General features: G+C 46.0%; 1 protein-coding gene across 17 annotated transcripts in view; it reads right to left on the bottom strand.

Moving 5' to 3' along the window:
- Positions 1-19329, bottom strand: part of LOC1271433 (CUGBP Elav-like family member 2) — a 291660-nt gene that overhangs the window by 149640 nt on the left and 122691 nt on the right. For 2 of the 17 annotated variants that reach the window (XM_061659164.1, XM_061659165.1), the window contains exon 1: positions 2393-3295. The exons of the other annotated variants lie outside the window; for them this stretch is intronic. In XM_061659164.1, coding sequence (XP_061515148.1) covers positions 2393-2547 — 155 coding nt within the window. In that variant the 5' untranslated portion in view covers positions 2548-3295. Of the gene's footprint in view, positions 1-2392; positions 3296-19329 lie in introns of those variants that run through there. 17 annotated transcript variants of the gene reach the window in all.

Raw genomic sequence — 19329 nt, 5'->3', positions numbered from 1 at the left:
CGTTAATGGCAAGAACGTTCCAAGGAAGCACCGGGAGCAAAACCAGTTGGTTGCAAAAGAAGTTTTTCGTCTGCAAATGCAACATCAACATGCTACATTGGGTGGCCGGTTGGCAGCGGGAAACCATGCACAAGACGCACAAGCACAACTGGCTTGGTAGCTGCTATCTTCTGTTCCAAATTAACATCAAGGTGTAGGAATATTTTAAAAAGGAAGCATTTGTTTTACAGACAAGAGTTTGATCAAACACACAAAACGTGGGGAAAACTAAATTCAAGTTGCATTTTCCCATCCCCATCCGGAGGGTGTAGCGGGGCCGTTGTATCACGTACGGACAATCTAATTACTTTCGTCGCAAAGCCAAAGGACATCATGGTATGTCGTAAAGCGCTTCGCGTGGTCCACGTCAAGGACAGGAAGGAAAGCAGACCGAAATTCCTTTCCCATCCCGTACCGCCCAGACGCAAGCGTGTGACGAATCGCTATGTTCCGTTGTACATGCTGCGCTGTGTGTGTGTGCGTTTGGCTGCATTTCGGTTGCGCAAGTGTCGACTTTACCATGCCGTCTCTGTACGGAGCAAATGCTCAACGGGGCTAAAGCAATTCGTTTGACTTGAGTATTTTGCAGCCTTGGCTACACACCTCTCCCTTCGTTGCAATGCTGCGTTGAACAGGTTTAAGCGCGAGCCTGTCGTCTGCCCCTGTCGCGTTAACGTTATCTGACCCCAAACAGACACCAACTTTCGCTTAAGAGAGTGAGAGACAGTGTGGGAAAGAAAAGGTTAAAAGAAACTACCAGACGACAGGGCAACACAACAGGATAAGCAGCGAACGTCCTCGTGTGTCTCGTGGCTCTCCTGCTTCAGGTTCCCCTGTGTACACAGCACAACCAAAGCCTCGACTGCTGCCCCGGTGCACCGGTGAAACTAATTAATAACATTTTAAAACAAAACTGAGTAAGTCTTTAAACGTTTATCTTGCTTTGCGAATGCAAACGGAAAGTGCTGCCGCGGGAAAGTGCTGCCTCCTTTCGTGCCCCCGCTAGCCGTCTCGTTGGCGTTGTAAGTTCGCTTCCAACAGTCGTCGGTTGGCGTTTCTTTGCTCCCGTTCCCTTTTTTTTTGCTTGCCGTAAGCGCTCGTGAAAGATTCTTTCCTTGGAGGGTATGGAGTGGCTGTTTTCTTGCTGTTTGTTCCGCACTTCCTGAGTCCTGTTCCCCTTTCAACACGCAACAGCGGTGGTGTGGAATTATGAAAAACCAACAGTGTGAATAACGGTCAGGTCCATCTCTCGCTCTCTAATGCCCGCTCCCAAGCCAAAGCTTGTCGCCTTTCCATCGTGACACTCGAGCTTGCCTTGAAGTCTCTGTTTCCTTTCCCCTCTCTTCTCCACTATGTGTGTGTGTATTTTGTGTGGGAAAGTGTGAGCCACACAGTCCAAGGATTAATGCCGTAATGCCATTACAAGATCATTCTCGTGCTCGTAGTTGTACAGTTTTGCAGGGCGCACCTGCAAACTTAACGAGCAGGTTGACTTTCTGGCTCTGGGATGTGTCTGTTGCGTTTCAAAACCCCTTCCTCTACTGCTTTTGAAAGAGAGTTGTATCTTGCCTTCTAAGTTTTGCTTTCCTTTCCGATATTGTACACCCGTTTTGAGCAGGGGGAAGTTTCTAAAAATAAAAACAACATTTAGTAAGTTTTTATCCTTTTTGACGTTTATTTTTTCTTACCGATAATACTCACTCTACTCGCTCAAATGCTCAAAGAAGGGAAAAACCGCTCTCATAAAGCGGCAAGATATGTGTTCGGGTGGGGATTGTGGTGCATGCCAGCTGTCATGTCGCTTGCGTCGACGGTTTGACCAAAGGCTAGGACGTGGGGGCCAGCGTACTTGCAGCCCTTCTGGAATGTAATGTGACTTTTTGCTGCCTTTTTGTGTGTGAAAAGGTTAAGCACTTCAGCCACTGTGTTGGACGGACTCGGTCATGTCGGGAGTAGTGCATCGAAATAGAGAGAAACAAAGGCGACAGAGAACTACGAACATGCAGCAGAAGACAGTTGGATAGAGTTGGTAGGGTTAGCATCGGGTCAAGTAGTTCTGTACAGAAGTGTTTTGCTTTTTGTTACTGCTTTGCACGAAAAAAAGCATGGACAAGACCTTGTAGAGACAGTAAACCTACTGGAACTGTTAGGGGGTAAAGTCAGCATCCTTTTGCTGTAGAAGCGACTGATGAAAAATGACCTTACAAGCGAACCTTTTAAGCCAAAGATCAAAGACAGCATCCGATCGGCATACTAAAGGGCAAACAGCACGTGCATGATCGTTGGGCGATACATCGTGATCACAAAATGGCGTCCATCACACACATACTCTCACTCTCTCTCCAATACTTACGCATCCTCCAGCTCGTCCGGCGACGCATCGATCGTCATCGTGCACGGGTACAGCTCCACGCTCTTCGCAGCATCCAGCGTTTGGTGTGCTTGGTAGGTTAGCATCTTCATGCCCTTGCTTTTCGACCGTAAAATGTCTTGCAAATTCCGTAACATGCGAAATAAAGCTAAACGCGAGATCGTCGTTCGAGCACGGTAATGTGAGTAAAAATTCAATGTCAGTTCCTTTCACACCGTTCACCTCTCTCAAAATTTGAGTTTTCGTTTTAAAATAGTTTAAAAAATAATAATAAGAGAAACTAATCACTGTACCACACTTGCTAGGGGGTATTACTTTTGTAAGAAAATTTGACGTCCACTGAAACCGACAACACGACGGACACGACGGACGCGGGACAGGGTCACGCACGTGGGACTTGCATTGGGGACGTTTGCAAGGAACGAAAGAAAGGTAGCTGTGCTTTCTCCTCCCTTTCTTATGGAACTTTTGGAGGGGGGTGGAAAAAGCAAAAAACACACTCTTGCACAAAACGCGACCACGTGATCAACACGTGGTTCTTTCTTTCTTTTTTTTCGATTTCGGGTGGCGGCTTGATACAGATTCACCGTGTGCGTAGATCTCAATTTTTACACAAGCGCATACAGACACACTCACACGCAACTTTTACTCAACGGTGTGGAATTAGTGAGGTTAAGGGATCCTGTGACGTAGCACAACGGCACACAAGCGCGCGACCGGATTGAAAGATTAACGCGAACGAAATGATCGAGCAGGTGCGACGAGATGCGCTTCGATCGTCTGTCCCGCCGGAGATAAGCCGAACGCGATAACGCAATTGAACAGGTGTGTGCGTGTGTTGGTGAGCGGCTCTCCGTGTGCTATCCGTTAGGTGCGCTCAGGTGCGTGTGATACGTGCGAGATGAACGTTTGAACGTCCCTTGATCTCGTGTAACGCACACTACTACACGGCATAAGCTCGCAACGAGAAGAGGATCGTGCAGCGAAGGTGATTAGCGTATTGCTGTCCTGCTCCTGTTGCAGATTTAACGCTTTTTTATTCTTGCATTTAAAATGCCTTTCCATGAATCGTTCGCGAAATAGGAACTGTTTTGCAATCCTTGCAGATGTCTTTTGTGATTTTCCCTTTAAATTTTGACCCACATATCCCATCGGCAATCACGAGAAATTGGCTTTTGTTGACGCGAGAATGAGCGTGCGAAATCGGGCACGGGGAGGTGTGTCTGTGTTTGTCCTTTCCTACCCACTTTAACCCACTTTTTTGGCTCTTTTATAACCTTGAAAGTGTCCGTCCCCGCAAGCTCGTCTGCTGTTTTTGTTCATGTCTTTCCCTGGAAAGCAAACCAGCAATTCACCGTCACCGTTATCAGCTGTTGGTGGCAGCACACGCTTCAAGCCAGCAAAAATAACGGCTTTTTTTGTGCGACACGGTGTAGGTGGGTGTCCAAAAATTTTGTGCAAAACACACACTCTCGCCCCCCTTTAACTCGACAACGAGAAAGAGTGCTGTCGGCGCTCTCTCTTTTGCTTCCAATTTGGCAGCCGAGCTACCCACACACGCGCTAGCTCTCGAGGTCAAAGTGCAACGTGTTTAACACATATACACTCACATGTTGAGAATTTGTTTCCGTTGGAGAAATGGCCACACACACACATACGCGTGCCAGAGGTAAAGTTTGCCTTTTGCCACTCTCTCGCCAGTGCTGGATGTCGTTTATCAGTGTTATCATGCAGAGAAACCATCCATAAAAAGCTATAAAAAGTTATAGTACGCTGTGTTTTCGAAGATTGGTCTGGGAGGCGATGTTTTTTGGGTGTGTTTATTTCTTTGGTTTTTTGAAATGTTGTGTGAATCTTGTGTGATGCTTGTTTGTGCAAAACTAGTCCAAACGACCGCAATCAGTGACACGTGTGGTATATTTGGCGACTCTTGTGACAATCAACAAACGTGTGGTGGAGCATTTGAGAGGTTAGTAGGACATGCGCTTTGGGATATTTGTCAATTAACTTAAGTGACATTATGTAATCATCTTTATTATTATTGAATATTAACCTTGTGCTAGTCGGTGGCTATGTTCAGGATAAGACATTTGGATGCTGGGAAGATACACCTTTAGAACAGAGCATATCTGCTCAAAAATGACTAAACTACTGACCAATTAACCTTAATGTCCACATCATTACCCTTCACAATGGTAAAGCGTTAGGTTGAGTAATTGAAAAGCTCCTACCAAAAGAATCTGAGGGAAGTAAGAAATACATACAAACTATCCTCATTTCCTTCCCTATCTGCCTGTGTGTCAGTGGCTGAAAGAAAATTTGCCATCACGACGGAAGCGTGGAAAAGCGAAAAGCGTTTTCTAGCCCCAATCCCCTTGGGGTTGTGTTACAAAGCCAACCACCCTTACCTTAATACCTTTACATATATGTGGCAGGGATAAGCATCGCGGCATACAGGCCCGAATGGAGCACATTGTCATATCTTTGCCATCCATCTCATAACCTTATTTTTACGATAAAATGATGCCTGCTACTGCTTTTGTAATGCACACACACACCCACAGCGCACACCCATGTGGTGGGATAAAAATTGAGGTTAAAGATGAGCTTCCGGAGCAGGTGCTGGAGGTTGCAAGAAGAATAACCATCTCCCGGTGGGGAAGGGAGAGGCCACCACAGGAAGTGAACTATTCCAGAAAGCGATGGCACAGTACGCTCCGTCACGCCGGGTTGATGCTTATCGGACACGACCTCGGTTTGAAAAAATAAAATTCTTAACCATGCCTTGGGAAGCGCAAACTCGCACAAGTGGGCCACTTCCGTCGAAAATCCCGGTGAGCATACCTTTCCTGGCTACTGATGCTTCGCCTTTTTCTGATGAACCGTGGTGTGGTACCTGCTAGATGCCAAGATTGGGTAAAATATGATGAAGAGGAGAGCGATGGTAGTGAGTAGTTTCTCGGTCATGAGACGAAGGGAAGATTTACTTCCGGCAAGAGAGAGAGAGAGAAAGAGAGAGTGGTGCGAGAAGATACTTCTGATGATTTCTAGATGAGGAACAATTGACGTCACTGAGCGTTATTTATTGTAGTTTCCATTACGATCGATAATGAGTTCAGATGTGTTGAATTTGTGATAAGTTTTTGCTTCGACACATCGTGGGTTTTGGAGTTGATTCTAGACTTTCAAGGGTGCTTGTCCTTCTTTGCAAAATATACCATTATAAGACCTAAATCTGAATGAGTTGATGGGACATTAAGAAACTTATTTAATTATTAATTCACTTTTGTCCAGAAAATAAATCACATTCCTTTATATAATGTCAAAATTCAAATTCATCGCTTCCCTGAAATAAGTCAGTACTCGCTTAACTAAGGAATAGGTATAAATATATTTGGAAAATGCCTCTTACTAAAACAACTTGTGATTTAACTCAGTAAAAGTGATCCAAAATTCAGAATTATTGCTTTCTTCAAATTATTCAGCTTAAATCTTCCTATTTTGCATGCAAGTATAATCTCATATTCCAAACACACACACACATTTCCTCAAGAAACCATAAAACCAATACTGCTCCAACACAGCATCCCATTGCTACAAACGACTACAAAGTTGTTGACCTAAAGAAAATGTGTTTTCTTCCCCCTGGGCGCATACCAATCCAATACTATCGTTAGCATTAACGAAATGCTATACGAAATTACTGATCTTGGGCCACGAACCTTCTCCTCCAATCCATCCTCAGGGCCATAGATTGACATTGACGTGACGTTCACGTTCGTCCACATTCGCTTGACTAGATTACGGGAATGGATTCGGTGACAAACGTCCAGCACAAAAGGCGGCCAAACTTCCAATCCGGAAACCATCCTCTGCATCTGCAAACCGATATTCTTGTCACGTTTCACGGTGGGGCCGCATGAGTTGTGTTGGTGCCTGAAGAAGGCAAGCGCATGAGGCGCCGGAGGTTGCTTCTGCCGTGAAGCCTTCATAATCTCTAAACATGAAAGCAATCAGTTGCCCATTTCCGGTCCTTCGGCTTTCAGGCTAAAGCCTAAAATTGCTATAAGATAGCACCGAGGAGTTTTTGGTGGCAGTTGGTGCCACCGGCAGAACGGTCTCGAAATAATGATAAACTGCGATTGGGGTCACGGTTGTTGCTTTAACTGCCATTGGTAATCTGGCTGTGCCGGATGTGTCTGGTTTAAAGTGAGGACAAACAATGTAATAGCTCTTGTGCTTTTCATATGACTCATTTTTGTCCTTCTTTGGGTCAGTGAGGCACTAAAACGCTCCAATATAGACTAATAATAAGTTTATCACTGCAAAGTAACAACTATTTCAAGATGATCGATTGCAAAGATGTAGATACAAGTGGTACCAATAATCGTTTTAATCAGGAAATTGAAAAAGGTGGTCCTGTAATATCCTGTAAGTGCATTCCGTTCAAAGCCCAACTTCCAATAATTATGGGCCAAGGTACACAAGCTCTAAGACAACCCGCTTGCAATTGCTATTTATGTATACCGTCCGCATGCGGGCGTCCAACAGGCAATGGTTGATTTTCCGGGAAGCTACACTTCTGTGCGGTAGCAACAGAATATTGTTGCAAAATTGACTTCCGCTGCCGCACAAAGGCAACTGCCACCGTTGAGAGCTTCCTGCTTACCATCTTGGAGACAAATAGGCGACCGAAGCGCCTTACTGTCATCCTATCCGATGTTTGCATGGACATCCTGTGACCTGGGAGCAGCACACCTCCCGGGTAAAGTGTTTATGTTTGATGTAATGGACAATCTATCAGTTTGTCCTCCAAGAACAGCTAATCATACACAGCAGATACACACACACACATCAATTCCCGTTTGAAGTGTTGTGGGCACGCTGGCACCGAAGACAATTTCCTTTCAAAACTACGTCATCCGGCGGAAGTGGGCGCCGGAATCGATGCGTTCCAGATATGGCTATTTAGCCTGGCTGAATACTGCATGCGTCATGCTCTGTCTCTCCTGAAGCAGGTGGTACGATCTAGGTGGTGATAGGAATCGCTCCCAACGCCATAAGCTATTGATTGGCTTTGGCCTTTGCGCCAACCCAGCCCTTCGTTAGTTGGTGTTCCATCAAGCTCGGCGTGTATCGAACGGCAAACCCAAGACGTTTCACCGGATTGGCATCGTAATTAATGAACTGAACTCATATCGGGGCTTCCTGAGGACGTTCTCGCAACCTCTGAAGGGGATGTCGGATCCATCCAACAAGCTACGCAAATTAAGTTCTTCCCATCGCTTTGTGGCTTTACCGGGGGGAGCTTCGGGTGCAAGTGGTCGCAATTCATCATTTTACTTTCAATTAGCCTAAAAACTCGATTAAAATCTATCTTCTTCGGGGGAGTGGATTCTAGGCATTGTGCTACTGCTACTACTACTACTACTACTACTAGGTTCCTTCATGCATCGGTAAACAATTTGACAATCGCCATCCCATTGTAGTGCTTAGTGCTATTGAGCGAATAAGCTCACCCCGGAAGATTGCGGGCAATGTAAGCACTCGTTGTGGGAAAACGCACCTTGTTGGGAAACGGTGCGCATGCAAAATGGAATGAAATTTATGACCCGCAAGGGAAATACTCAATGGACAACGCTTTAATCCCGGGGAAAGCTATGAGCGACGCTACCGTAGCCGTCATGTGCTCTGCGAACAGACACGACGCCATTCTTGGACAGCGAATGGCAAAAGAATTGCCCTTTTTCTCCCTTGGGTGGGACACTCCACTCCCGATTGGGGCATTCGATTGGCTATTGTAAGTTTCAACAGTACGCTTCAGATCCCAAAAGGCGTTGATTCATTGCAACAGCCACGTTGCATAATTGATTTATATCGATTGTTTGCAAATTATTCCTTGCCATCTTTCAGAGCTTTTGCAACGCTTTTGCACCCGAGCTTGTGATGCATTGCTCGAGGGGCTCGAGGCGCGCGTGGGAATTCTTGGGAATTCTAAGGGTAGTAAATTGAACCCAATAAATAACAACTTCACTATTGCCATTGGAAAGGTCATCAATTTATGCACGTACATATTGTGTGGCGGGAGGCTTTCTTTTTTTCTGCTCCAATCCTTCAGGAAATAGATTTGATTGCGGACAATCAGCCGTAGCGTGGTATAGCATCTTCCTGGAATGTCCTGAGTTGCGCATCCCGATTGCAGGGATGTGTCGAACGGCTCTGCACAATGGTCACGTTTTGGTTGCACATCCCGCGTGAAGAGCGTTTCATTTGTGAGGCTTTGGGAATGCTCTGGGATTAGGCAAGATCGTGTCCGTGGGTCGTGTGAGCGAGGGTTCGTTACAGCGACAGTGTGTAGTGCCTTTTCATAGATTCAACGGCTCAGGCTGAATAGACGGACTGATGTAACATTATCTTTTCTGCTGGCCAAACGTGGCCACATGCAGGGAAAGATCTGAAGGGATACATGAATGCCTACACAGGGTAGTAACTATGAGCTCGCGTGGTTGATGCTAGTTGCTATCGCAACAGTTTCATCCACTGGAAAGAGTGTGTGTGTGTGCTCAACTACTGGATGATACCCAGAAATGGACAGACAGTGAATGCGACTGACTGCCAAAAATTCGTTTCTCTTCCCCCGAGCTGAAATACACTTGACGCTATCGCGTCATCTATTTGAAGAGTGGTCGCGTTGGCATACTGTACGTCGTGTCTCGCTGCTCCCCCCTCCAAAATTCTAGCCAAAAGTATATAACCATGGAACTAATGTTTCACATTTCCGGCATACTATCGCCCGAAGAACGCGAACCATGGCCATGTCAGCATGCCACTTTCGACTGGATAATAATCCGGTCGTTGGCCGGCCGAAAATGAGATGCAGTAGCATCCACCACCACCACCATCACCAGACAAACCCATTGTCGGTCAGCACTCTTTAGGTCGTTCATTGTTTGGCAAATTTATGATTTCAATGTTTTACGATTTTGTTACAATTTTCAACACATCCGGGCACACTGGTTGGCGTTAGCTCACTCTCTCCCTAGCTCCCTTTCTCGGCAGGAGCTCTATGACTGCTGGCGCCAGTGTTTGACAAACCGGGGTTGATGATCAGCAATGGCCCCGGCAAATGGGGAACAGAAGCAAACCGGGGGTTCGGCAACACTTCCGATGTGAGGTTAGGTCATGTTACTGTGCCAATGGACATGTACAAAGAACATGGCAGCAGTAGCGGTAGTAGCAAAAAATGGCACCGACTTGTGAAACAATGAAACTGGGCGGGTGAACCGAAATCTGATTTTCAAACTACGGAAGGAGCCGGTTCCATTTTGCACTTTTTGAGGTTAGTTCACAGTAGTGTGCCACTGCTAGCCGCGCTCTGTTAGCAGTACTCTTTTGTTTGATGGGAGTAATTTTCAGCGAACTCCGTCGAACCATTGTTCGGGACTTTCAGGGCATTACACCGCAGCACCGAGAGTGTTGTGGGGGAACTGGTGGGATGTCTGATAAAAGTTCGAAATTAGAAGTCACTGGCGGATATTGGCGGTGAGTGTGTGGCTGGGTGGGCCAATGTTCTCGGTTCTTTTCTTTACGCTCGAAAGCCTCGGACCATGTGTGCCGAACGAATGCCGGCGAAAGGATTAAGCAAATGGCGTATTACACCGTTGCAAACGCCAGTCTTGGCAATGGCGCTAGAACAATGGCGCTTAGAACATGTTCGGTCCCCAATCTCTGCTCCCAAGGCATTAATGTCTTTGCTACGAGTAACGAGAGGCGGGTGGTGGGGGCTGGGGAAAGAAATCATACTCAGTAGTGGTTCTGTACGAGAGCCGCAACACACAATAGCGTATTCTACACTCGGGTACGTGAATGCAGTATGTTTTATGCTGATGAGTAGAAGCAGTTGCAAAGCAGTAATGGTTACAGCAATAAGTTTCAATGATGAATAGATGCTGTTTTTAATTCCGAGAGTAGTGCATAGCATATGGAATGTTGGCCAGGTTTTTGATAGTTTGTGACAACTCCCAAACAGACCTATTGTGCTGTTTAGTTCACTTATAATCATTCAGAACGTACTCAGGTAATATTGAGCTGAGCTTCGTGTTAAGAGAAGATAATCGATACCATAAAGCCACATTTGGTAGGAGAATTTCATAATTTTAAGCCTTTTAATCAATTTTCTTAGGAAGGCATTATTGTCACAATTTCATGTTGCATTATAAACCATTAGGAACACCGACCATTGCGTCTATAATCATGATTTTATTCGTTTTAATTGAAGCCAATCAAAGCAGATACAATAAAGCCACATTTGGCGGACAAATTGCATAACGTTTGGCGCTTTCGTGTGTGTCCTATTTGCAAAGCTTGTCATCTTGATATGCGTACTGGCATGTCAGATGAAAGTTAGTAATACTTGAAAGAGTTTATCAGAAACTCAAAAAACGTCAATAACTTCGCAGATCCTATGGCGAAGTGATTCGTATTAATACAATTTTGTAAACATTGTCATAATTAAGACATATTTGACAGGAAAATAGCATACCTTCAGGCGTTTTCTTGTCTTCCTTTAAGAAAGAGTATCTGAACTGAATATATATGCCAGCTTATCAAGATTTGAATAACAATATTTGACATTCAACATGAAAACGTTGAGCAAAAATGAGCTTTTCAACCAATAACTACAGCTAATCCTTATTAGACAGAACTTTTAAAACATTTTATACCAATTTGATTTTAATACCAATTGAGACCAATTTTGACATTTGAAGTAAAGCTAGTAGAAATTTTTACCCCTCCATTTGCCATGCAAAGTGCATAACTTGTCCCTTTTTTTGGATATTCCTCACAAAACGTCCCATCCACCGGATAAGAGCACCGTGCCAAAACAAAAAACGGTGCGTTGCAGCTAACTCATTTATTAATGCACACTTTGGCAAACGGTTCGCGTGGCGCGACATCGCTTATAATTTGGCTAATAATAGTCTCCGTTTCTGCTCTGCTGCGGCACTGCACTGGCACTGGCTGGAAAGCGGGAAGCGTTGATGGTGATAAATGGCAAGTTTGTCCCAGTCGTTGGAGGCTGTTTTTCTTGCCAACCCCGCTCTAGCTGCTCTAGTGGTGTCCGTAATGCGAACGAAAGTGAACCGTTTAAACCGATCGAGGGGAAGTGGGGGCTGGGGATCGGGAAATGAGCAACATTTTGGGCCATCCGACCTCTCGGCCATCGCGAGTGCCATCGTCAGCGGCAGCCGTCACCGCAGCAATGATTTACGGCACCAAGCAGCGTGCGGGAAAATTGGGGAGGGCCGTACGGTGCTAGCAGACACGGCAGGGCACAGCGATTGTGGTCGTGGCGGCATCTGGGTAATGTCTGGCAATGTCTTCTTTTTTTTACAGTTGGCGGACAGTTTGGAGCAGTGTTTTTACATGCCGACATTGGGTTGATTTAGCTTTCTCGGCGTGATGTAGCCCTCTGGTAGAGTGGTGTTCCATGCATGCCATCGATTTATTCGACAGTTTTTTTTGTCTGTGTCTGAATTCTTCGCTTCCCCCGGCGCCGGAAGAGATTCCATCGGTGGATCCGGATGCTAGCCGAAATTGAATGTGCTAAGCAAAGTGCTCCCGGATCCCTTGTTGAAGGTCATTTATATTTTTTTATCACTCAGTTTCAGCCCCCACGGGAAGGGGGACGAAGCAGGAAGCAACCGAAATTTCCTTTTTCACACTCTACCACCAGAAGCGGGGAGGATTTTAGTGAAAAAAGGGACAAAATTCTGCCGTCCCTGTTTTGTTGTTGTTCAACTTGCACTAAACTCGCTGCTTACACTTCGCGCGGCAAAGCGCGCATGAAAATGCCGGAAATAACGCCTATTTTTTGCATGAGTTTCAGCCTCCCCCTTTCCACCCCAGCGACATCATCCCGGAAGTGGTGGAAAATTGAATGAAATCGATCCTCGATACTCGTTCAATATCCGGTTGCCGGTAGCCGACTGACAGTGCACGGCACGGAGTAGCCGGTCGCTTAGCCGTTACAGCCGTTCCCGCCCTGGACGAAGCGAAGATAAGAAAACGATAAACCTATTAAATTATCTTTCCCGTACTTTCGCTACCTTGGGATGGCGCAAAATGGTTAAAGGCTAAAAGCGCCCGATAGAAGAAGAAAAAAACAACCCCATCCCGCTCGTCCCTCTGTGCGCGCTATCGATCCTTTATCTGGAGGGTCGCGTACGCCCGAAGCCGGGTTTTTTTTTCCATCCTCCCGCTAGCCTTCTTTAAATCGGCGTACATTTTTTATGCGTCCGCTGCTTTAATGAAAACCTTCCGCTTGCTGTCGCCGGTCGCCGGTTGGAAGTGCTCACTCTAGGGGGTCTAGGACGACGGTCGCTGTGTGTTTGCTGAGTGGCATCGTTTCCTACCTATCTGCTACGGGGGTTGTTCCGAAGCATCACACTCAAGCGCGGGAGTGTGCTATCCGTCCTTGGCCCCAAAAGCACCCCCGGAAACGTGAGTAAAGCAGCAGCGGTAGCACATGGCGGGCATTTGAGAACAGGGGTATAGCAAACTAGCAATACCGGGCCGGGCGGTTTCTCTTGAAATGGAAAGAAGGAAAAAAACGAAGCGAGCCAGAAACAAAGTGCCACTTAACCGCCATTATGCAAGGACGATGACAACGCGGCGGCGGCAGCAAGAGAGTGCTCAGTTACCGGGGCTCGGTGTATAGGCATCTTTCGTATTCTTTTTTTTTTTGGCATGTGTGCCAAGTACTTCCCGCGCCCCTCGGTCTGGCGGCCACAATGAACCGTTTTGGGGAGGGGTTGTGTGTCGTTTCGGCTGGCAAAATGTTTTGTTGTGAGGTTTTGCGTACAAAGCGGTGGATCGGACAGCCGCACAAACTACTTTAATGAACTTTAAGCACTACTTCCAACTGTTAAATTCGCTGAAAAGAATTGTTTAAATGAATAATTGTGAATTTGCATACATTTAGGCGTTCCTCTTTGGGGGCCTCAACTTATACTGCAATTAAAAATAAACTAGCAGCGCCTAAATGTATGCTATTTTTTGTCTCATAATCTTACGAAAAAGCTCAGTTTCATCTTAAAATGGATTATTTTAGGCCTATGCTCATGTTTCCATTCGAAAGACATGTAAACAAATCAATAGATTGATCACAGCATCATCCCAGCGGCAGCATCATCATCTTCCTCAACAACAACGGCGAATCTGTTGTCGTCGTAATTTTGAATGATCTTTCGCAGATTTGCCCGTACGCGTGTACGCCATTCCAGTCTGTTCCACGCACCAGCTTTCGAAAAATATTAAATTATAGCGCAAGCATGGGGCGTACTTTAACCAAGTTTTTTTTCGCCTTTTTCTGTTTCCAACAATATCCTACAGGCTCAAAATAGGCAAAAGAGTGCCGGTTGCTGAGAGGCGCCCATATCTAGGTTAACGAGGCATGGGGCTTATTAAAAGTCTTGTTTCGTTCGCCATACGCTAAGCGGCATAATCTGATTCACCTTGAAGAGCGTAGCAAGTGGGAGGCAGCGGATGTTGCTGCTGCTGTTAGCGTACGCTTAGCACCGGGACACGGGTAGTCTTGTTCTACAAAAATCACATTAAATTGAGAGCTACCATGGAAGCGAGCGAGCAGCGACGAGGAGCAAGATCTAGGCTGTAGAAAAATTGGATCCGTATTCCTATCGTTTCGTTTGCTACTATTATTGGCTCCCGCAGGCTATGAGGGGTTTTGGTTGTTGTTGTTTTTGAGGTTATGTTGTATTCTCAGCATCCAGGGGGTTTGCTTTCACGGTCCGAGACGGATCGATCGATGCTTCGGTCTAGCTTCAAAGAGCAACGGCAGCAGCTTAGGGCTGATTCAACAGGTTCGTTATCTCTTCCTACCTTTCTCGCGGGCGCTCAAAAGTTAATGCACCCCAAGAAGGTTACCGCACGTGGGTGGTGGTTGTGCTTAGTCAGTTTACTACTGCACGGATGTTACAAGCTTCCTTAAGGGCGCATCCAATTTTCCAATCCTATAATAAGCAATCGCTTGAAGGGGCCCCACAGCAGATCGCTTTAAGACAATCGATGACAGTGACGTAGTAGCCGTGCCGTGCAGTTCATCGACATTGATTCCGTTTCGAAGGACCAAAAGTAAGCGCAGTTCGTTAGTGTAGGACAGTTGGAAGTCGTAGCTATACACGTTTGATGAGCTGTACAACTAAACAAAAAAAAAAAAAAAACGGACGAAACGAAACGACTGCCCACTCAATGAGCGAGTACTTGGGGGTGTATTCTGTTGCCTTTGCCCCAGCAACGCTAAACAGTAAACGCATTTTACTTTGATTTTTCCGCTGCGAATGTTTATTCCTGCTTTCACTTCTTCAAGTGCGGCTGGAAGGTTAGAGTTGGTCCCCGCAGGGAGAAGAATCTTAAACACACTTACAAAACGAGGAGCTTATGCGGAAAAGTTCATTTCCGTTTCTTGGTTCCGTTCCTTCATTTCTACCAGGCGAAGGTGGGTGGAAAATGTAGAAGCAAAAAATGGAATTTTCCCCTCTTATGATCTGCAAGGGGTGTAAGTTTGTACTTTCTTGTTAGCTGTTTTCCCGAAAGGGCGTCCCGTTGCATCATGATAAGTTAGCGTGTTTCTCTCTCTTTCTCTCTCTCTCTCTCTCTCTCTTTCTCTCTCTCTCTCTTTCTCCTTCTCTCTTTTATGGCGAATGGGAACGTTGGCTGGTGAGTTACTTGAACGTAACAGTTTCTCCCGCCCCGTTAGTCATTCGCCAGTGCCTAGCCCTCGTACTTTGGCCAAGAAGTTTCCGCCGCGCTTCAGACGGGAGGACGAAATATTTTCTTTCTTTACCAGAAGTGGCTTTCCACTTCACGGCGCATTCTTTGCTGCGGCAGTTCATGCTTTTGCTTCGCTGCGCCGTTTCTATGCTGCCAGGAACGAGCCAGCCAGGTGGGATTCCTCTCACAGGTGGGATGCATCTTGCGCTTGCACATCAATTGTGTTTGTGTGTGTCTGGATTTTTCCGTAGCGATTTTGAATCCGTTTTTCGAAAGTCCCCGTTTTCACATTCGGTGGGAACGGAGGCAGACAAAAGTGTCACCCATCGAGAGCGCCCGAGTTCCGGGTTGCTTGGGAGCTTCGGTACAAATTTCCTGCCCATTACCGAACGGGTTGTATGTTCCGAATGAAAAAAAAATGACGAAAAAGGTAAAAGTTGGGAAAAATCCAGCACTCCAATACTTTCCTACGGTTGAAAGCAGCCTGCAGCCTCACTTCTCGCTTTTCTGCGCGCTTTTTCGAGCGGGAAAATGTAGCTGAATGGTGGCTTTTCGCGACCGAACGGTCCGTGATTTGCATCGCTTCACTCGTACTGCTGCTTCGGCTGGTTGGTCTGGTGCATTTTGGATTAAAGATATTCATACGCTAGAGCCTGGCAGGTAGGTTGCTGTTGCATCATCTTCTTTTGACAGTTTTCCATCACGATTTCGATAACAACCAGGCACCAGATCCAGCTGAATGGCGCTGCTGCTAGTTTGGGAGAAGGAAGGAAGGAAAAACTATCTCAACAATCCTCGTTTTCGTGCAACTATTTCGCGTTGCACCGTTGGTATGTACCGTGTTGGAGCGAAAAATGGGGAAGGTGGAGCTGGCAGCAACTGTCGGTGATTTTCTAGCAATCTTTGATAGATTTTTTGCGCCCAACCTCCACCGACATGCTGGAAATCGTTGGAATGGATTGTCGCGGAAATCTTTTCAATGCAGCAAAAGCATATCAGTGGCACATCTTTTCGGTGGGAGAAAAACTTTCCCTCACTCTCACACACACACACACACTTAGGGGGTGCATTTTGTGCTTCTTTTGCCGTTGCAAAGTGATCGCGCGCGGTATCGCTACCGTACCGACTTGGCTGGAGTTTTGTCAGCTTGATTGTTTTCTCACGCGGAAAAATGCACCGAAAAACCCCGCCCAATCTTTGTGGCATCATCCAAAGAAGGAAAAGAGTTGGTGAACCAAAAAAAAAGGCCCTTTAGCTGTTGCTTGGTTGGTTGGGTGAGCTTGCGTCAAACAAGACGCCGGCGCGCCTGATCATGCGGCGCGTAAAATTTAATCGTTCTGCAAATCGGTTGGGGTTTAAGCCATGGATTGCAAGCTGACCCGGGGGCGGGGGTTGATCCCGTTTATTGTTCCCGTTCCGTCCTCCGGATTGGAGATTGTTCGATAAAGCTAGGCTTATTTAACTTTCAGCATCCGTTTGCCTCCGTCAACAAGCATCTGGTTGCCAATTTCAATAAAACCGATTTTGGTTCCCATTCCTTGCTCGGGCAACGGGGGATGTGTTGCTGTTGCTATGCTCCCTTGCTTTGCACTATCTTTCTTGCTATAAAACACGAGAGGAACATCGTCAGAGCTGGCCCATCCATGCCCCCCGGGTGGTAGTAAAAATCAAACGAGAAAACCCCCCCCCTCCCGTTCGTTCGACTCAGTTATTTGTCCCGGCGAGGATATCCCATCCATCCATCCAAAGGCGCCGGGGATTGTTGTTTGTTCGTGCTCGTCCAGGCTTCGATGCCCGCCAGGCCTCGGTGGTGGCCGGTTAAACAAGGAACAAGGAATGGAATTGGTATTAGGATGTCCAATTTTTATCGATTCCACCCTGAGTTGCTCCGTCGATGGGTCTCGTCCGGGTTCGTCCGGGTTCGGGGTTTATTGTTTTGAGCTGTGAAATCCTTGCCGGGGCAGAAGAATTTTCCGTTCCGATCGATTGATTTCGCGTCGGCGGAAGGGTCGCAACCCCCCTCCCCCGTTTGTACGGGATGTTGGAAAGCGAAAAGGTAGGTTTTTGCAGCAGGTCTATTTGTTATTGATTTTCCCCTAAGGCTAACCGGCTTGCTTTCGGCTTTTCATTTCCTTTTCTTTTTTTTCTTCTGCGGACATGGTTCAGTTAACTCGTACGTATCATTTCGTACAATCGTTTTAGTGTGTCTGTGTGTGTGTGTGTGTTCGGGGCAAGAAGATGTTAAGGATCAAGCACAAATGGTCGTTTAACGCCACTGATGAGGTGATGTGAGTGTTATTCCAGATAAAAAACACGAGAAAGGAATGAGGATTTGACTTCGAAACGCAATGAAACAGCAATGTGTCTGGTGCGGATCTGTAAAAGATTAGTTATCTTGATACGAATCCATACGATAACTGTTTCTACTACCATTCCCAACAACAAAATGCTACAACATTCCTTCACTTAATCGCTTTCTCCACGCATGAAAAGAGTTATTTCTTTCGAAAAACAGTTGGAAATGCTCCCTCGCCCATTGCAAAATCATTTCAGCACTCCAAACTCCATCTCATATCATACTTCTGTGCTGGTTCTTATCCAAAGGGAAAGGAAGAAACTTAAACTAACCCTCTCTTTGGTTGGAATACGTTGTGAACCTCTTGAGCTTTTATTTTATTTTTTTAGTTCAGCCGCACTCAAACTCGAGCTACCGTGCAACCTGCATGCACTGTGCAAGTCAACGCAGGCACAGGCAAGAAGCGGAACATCAGAACCTTCGGGGGAAAATCGTTTAAAAGTATGCTTCCCGAAACAGGAAGATTTGTGCGCCGGAATGTGTATGTGAACGTGTGCTGGGGAAGTTTGGAGTAAGGTGGAAGGTGTCGGGGGGAAATGGGAACTCATTCTACCTCGTTTGTACACAGCGTTGAATGGGAATGATTTGCCCTGATTTGTAGCCGTTTAGTGAATTCGCTTGGCAAGGAGAAGGACTGAAAGGCTCTATTATGAAGCATTGTGGTTTTGAGTTGAAATGTTTATGATTTAAGAGCTTTATTTTAAAATCCTTCACCTTAAGTGATTCTAATTTTCGATTAGGAATTAAAATAAAGAATCCTGTCTATTGTCCTTAAATACCTAAAGTCCTTCCTTTTTTTCTTCAAAAAATCCAGGTCTCTTATCTCATCATTATCAAACCAATTCGAATTAACGCACAACATTCAATCCCTTTTCGCCTACGTAAACCATCGTGTAAATCACGTACGGATGAAACTATTAAAGCTTACTTTAAATACCAAAACCATTCGTGACATCGTTTCACTTTTATTACGCAGAATGAATTCCATTCGATGACAATCCTATACAAGCGCGCGCTCGCGCTCCATAAAAGTGTCCTCGCCGGGTTGGCTTCCAGCTTAAAATCGGGTGGGCCTTAGAGAACGTGTTTATCGCTCCTGCCACACGAAGACGAAAACCATTTGGCTGAATTAACGAACCGTTCAGCCGCCGGGGAGCAGCCGGGGGACATTTCTGGAAGAATAAAAACGCAAGGATTTTATGGTCTACTGATTGGGATGTGGGTTTTTTGTGCCTCTTCTCATTGCCGTCGTTGGTCTTCTTCAATCCCGCATTTATGATTCTATGGGTGCCATAAAAGCAACACCAGAGAAAGGAAAAAAATCCCGAGACTAGTTAAAAGATGATGAAACTGATAACGGGTCCGCACGCACACACAGACAAAACCTGGGAACGAAATCGTCCAAAATATGATAGCGCACACGCCACCGGAATAGGAAAAGAATTAATCATTACTTGATCCCTTTTGGGGCTCTGCTTTCCCCGGTTGACTAGAATTTCACATTTCAGTCACGTATTGTATGTATGTATGCATGAAAGGAGGGACCTCAGGACGGGATTTTATTCCACCGTGTCACAGTCTGGGAGTTGGTTTTGGGACAGCACAAGGGAACAACTCTCCGCAGTGATCCATGTAGGTGCCATCCGTGTAGTTTCCGCCAGGCAGCAAAACCATTCCATTCCGGCGTCAAAAAGTGAACCCCCCAAAATTGGGTATTTGGCTGTAAAATGATAGCAGTCGTGCGAGATGGGCGAAAAGTTATTTCTAATCA

Source organism: Anopheles gambiae, chromosome 3 (assembly GCF_943734735.2).
Source record: "Anopheles gambiae chromosome 3, idAnoGambNW_F1_1, whole genome shotgun sequence".
NCBI lineage: Eukaryota > Metazoa > Arthropoda > Insecta > Diptera > Culicidae > Anopheles > Anopheles gambiae.
This window is presented reverse-complemented; position numbering and strand designations above follow the sequence as displayed.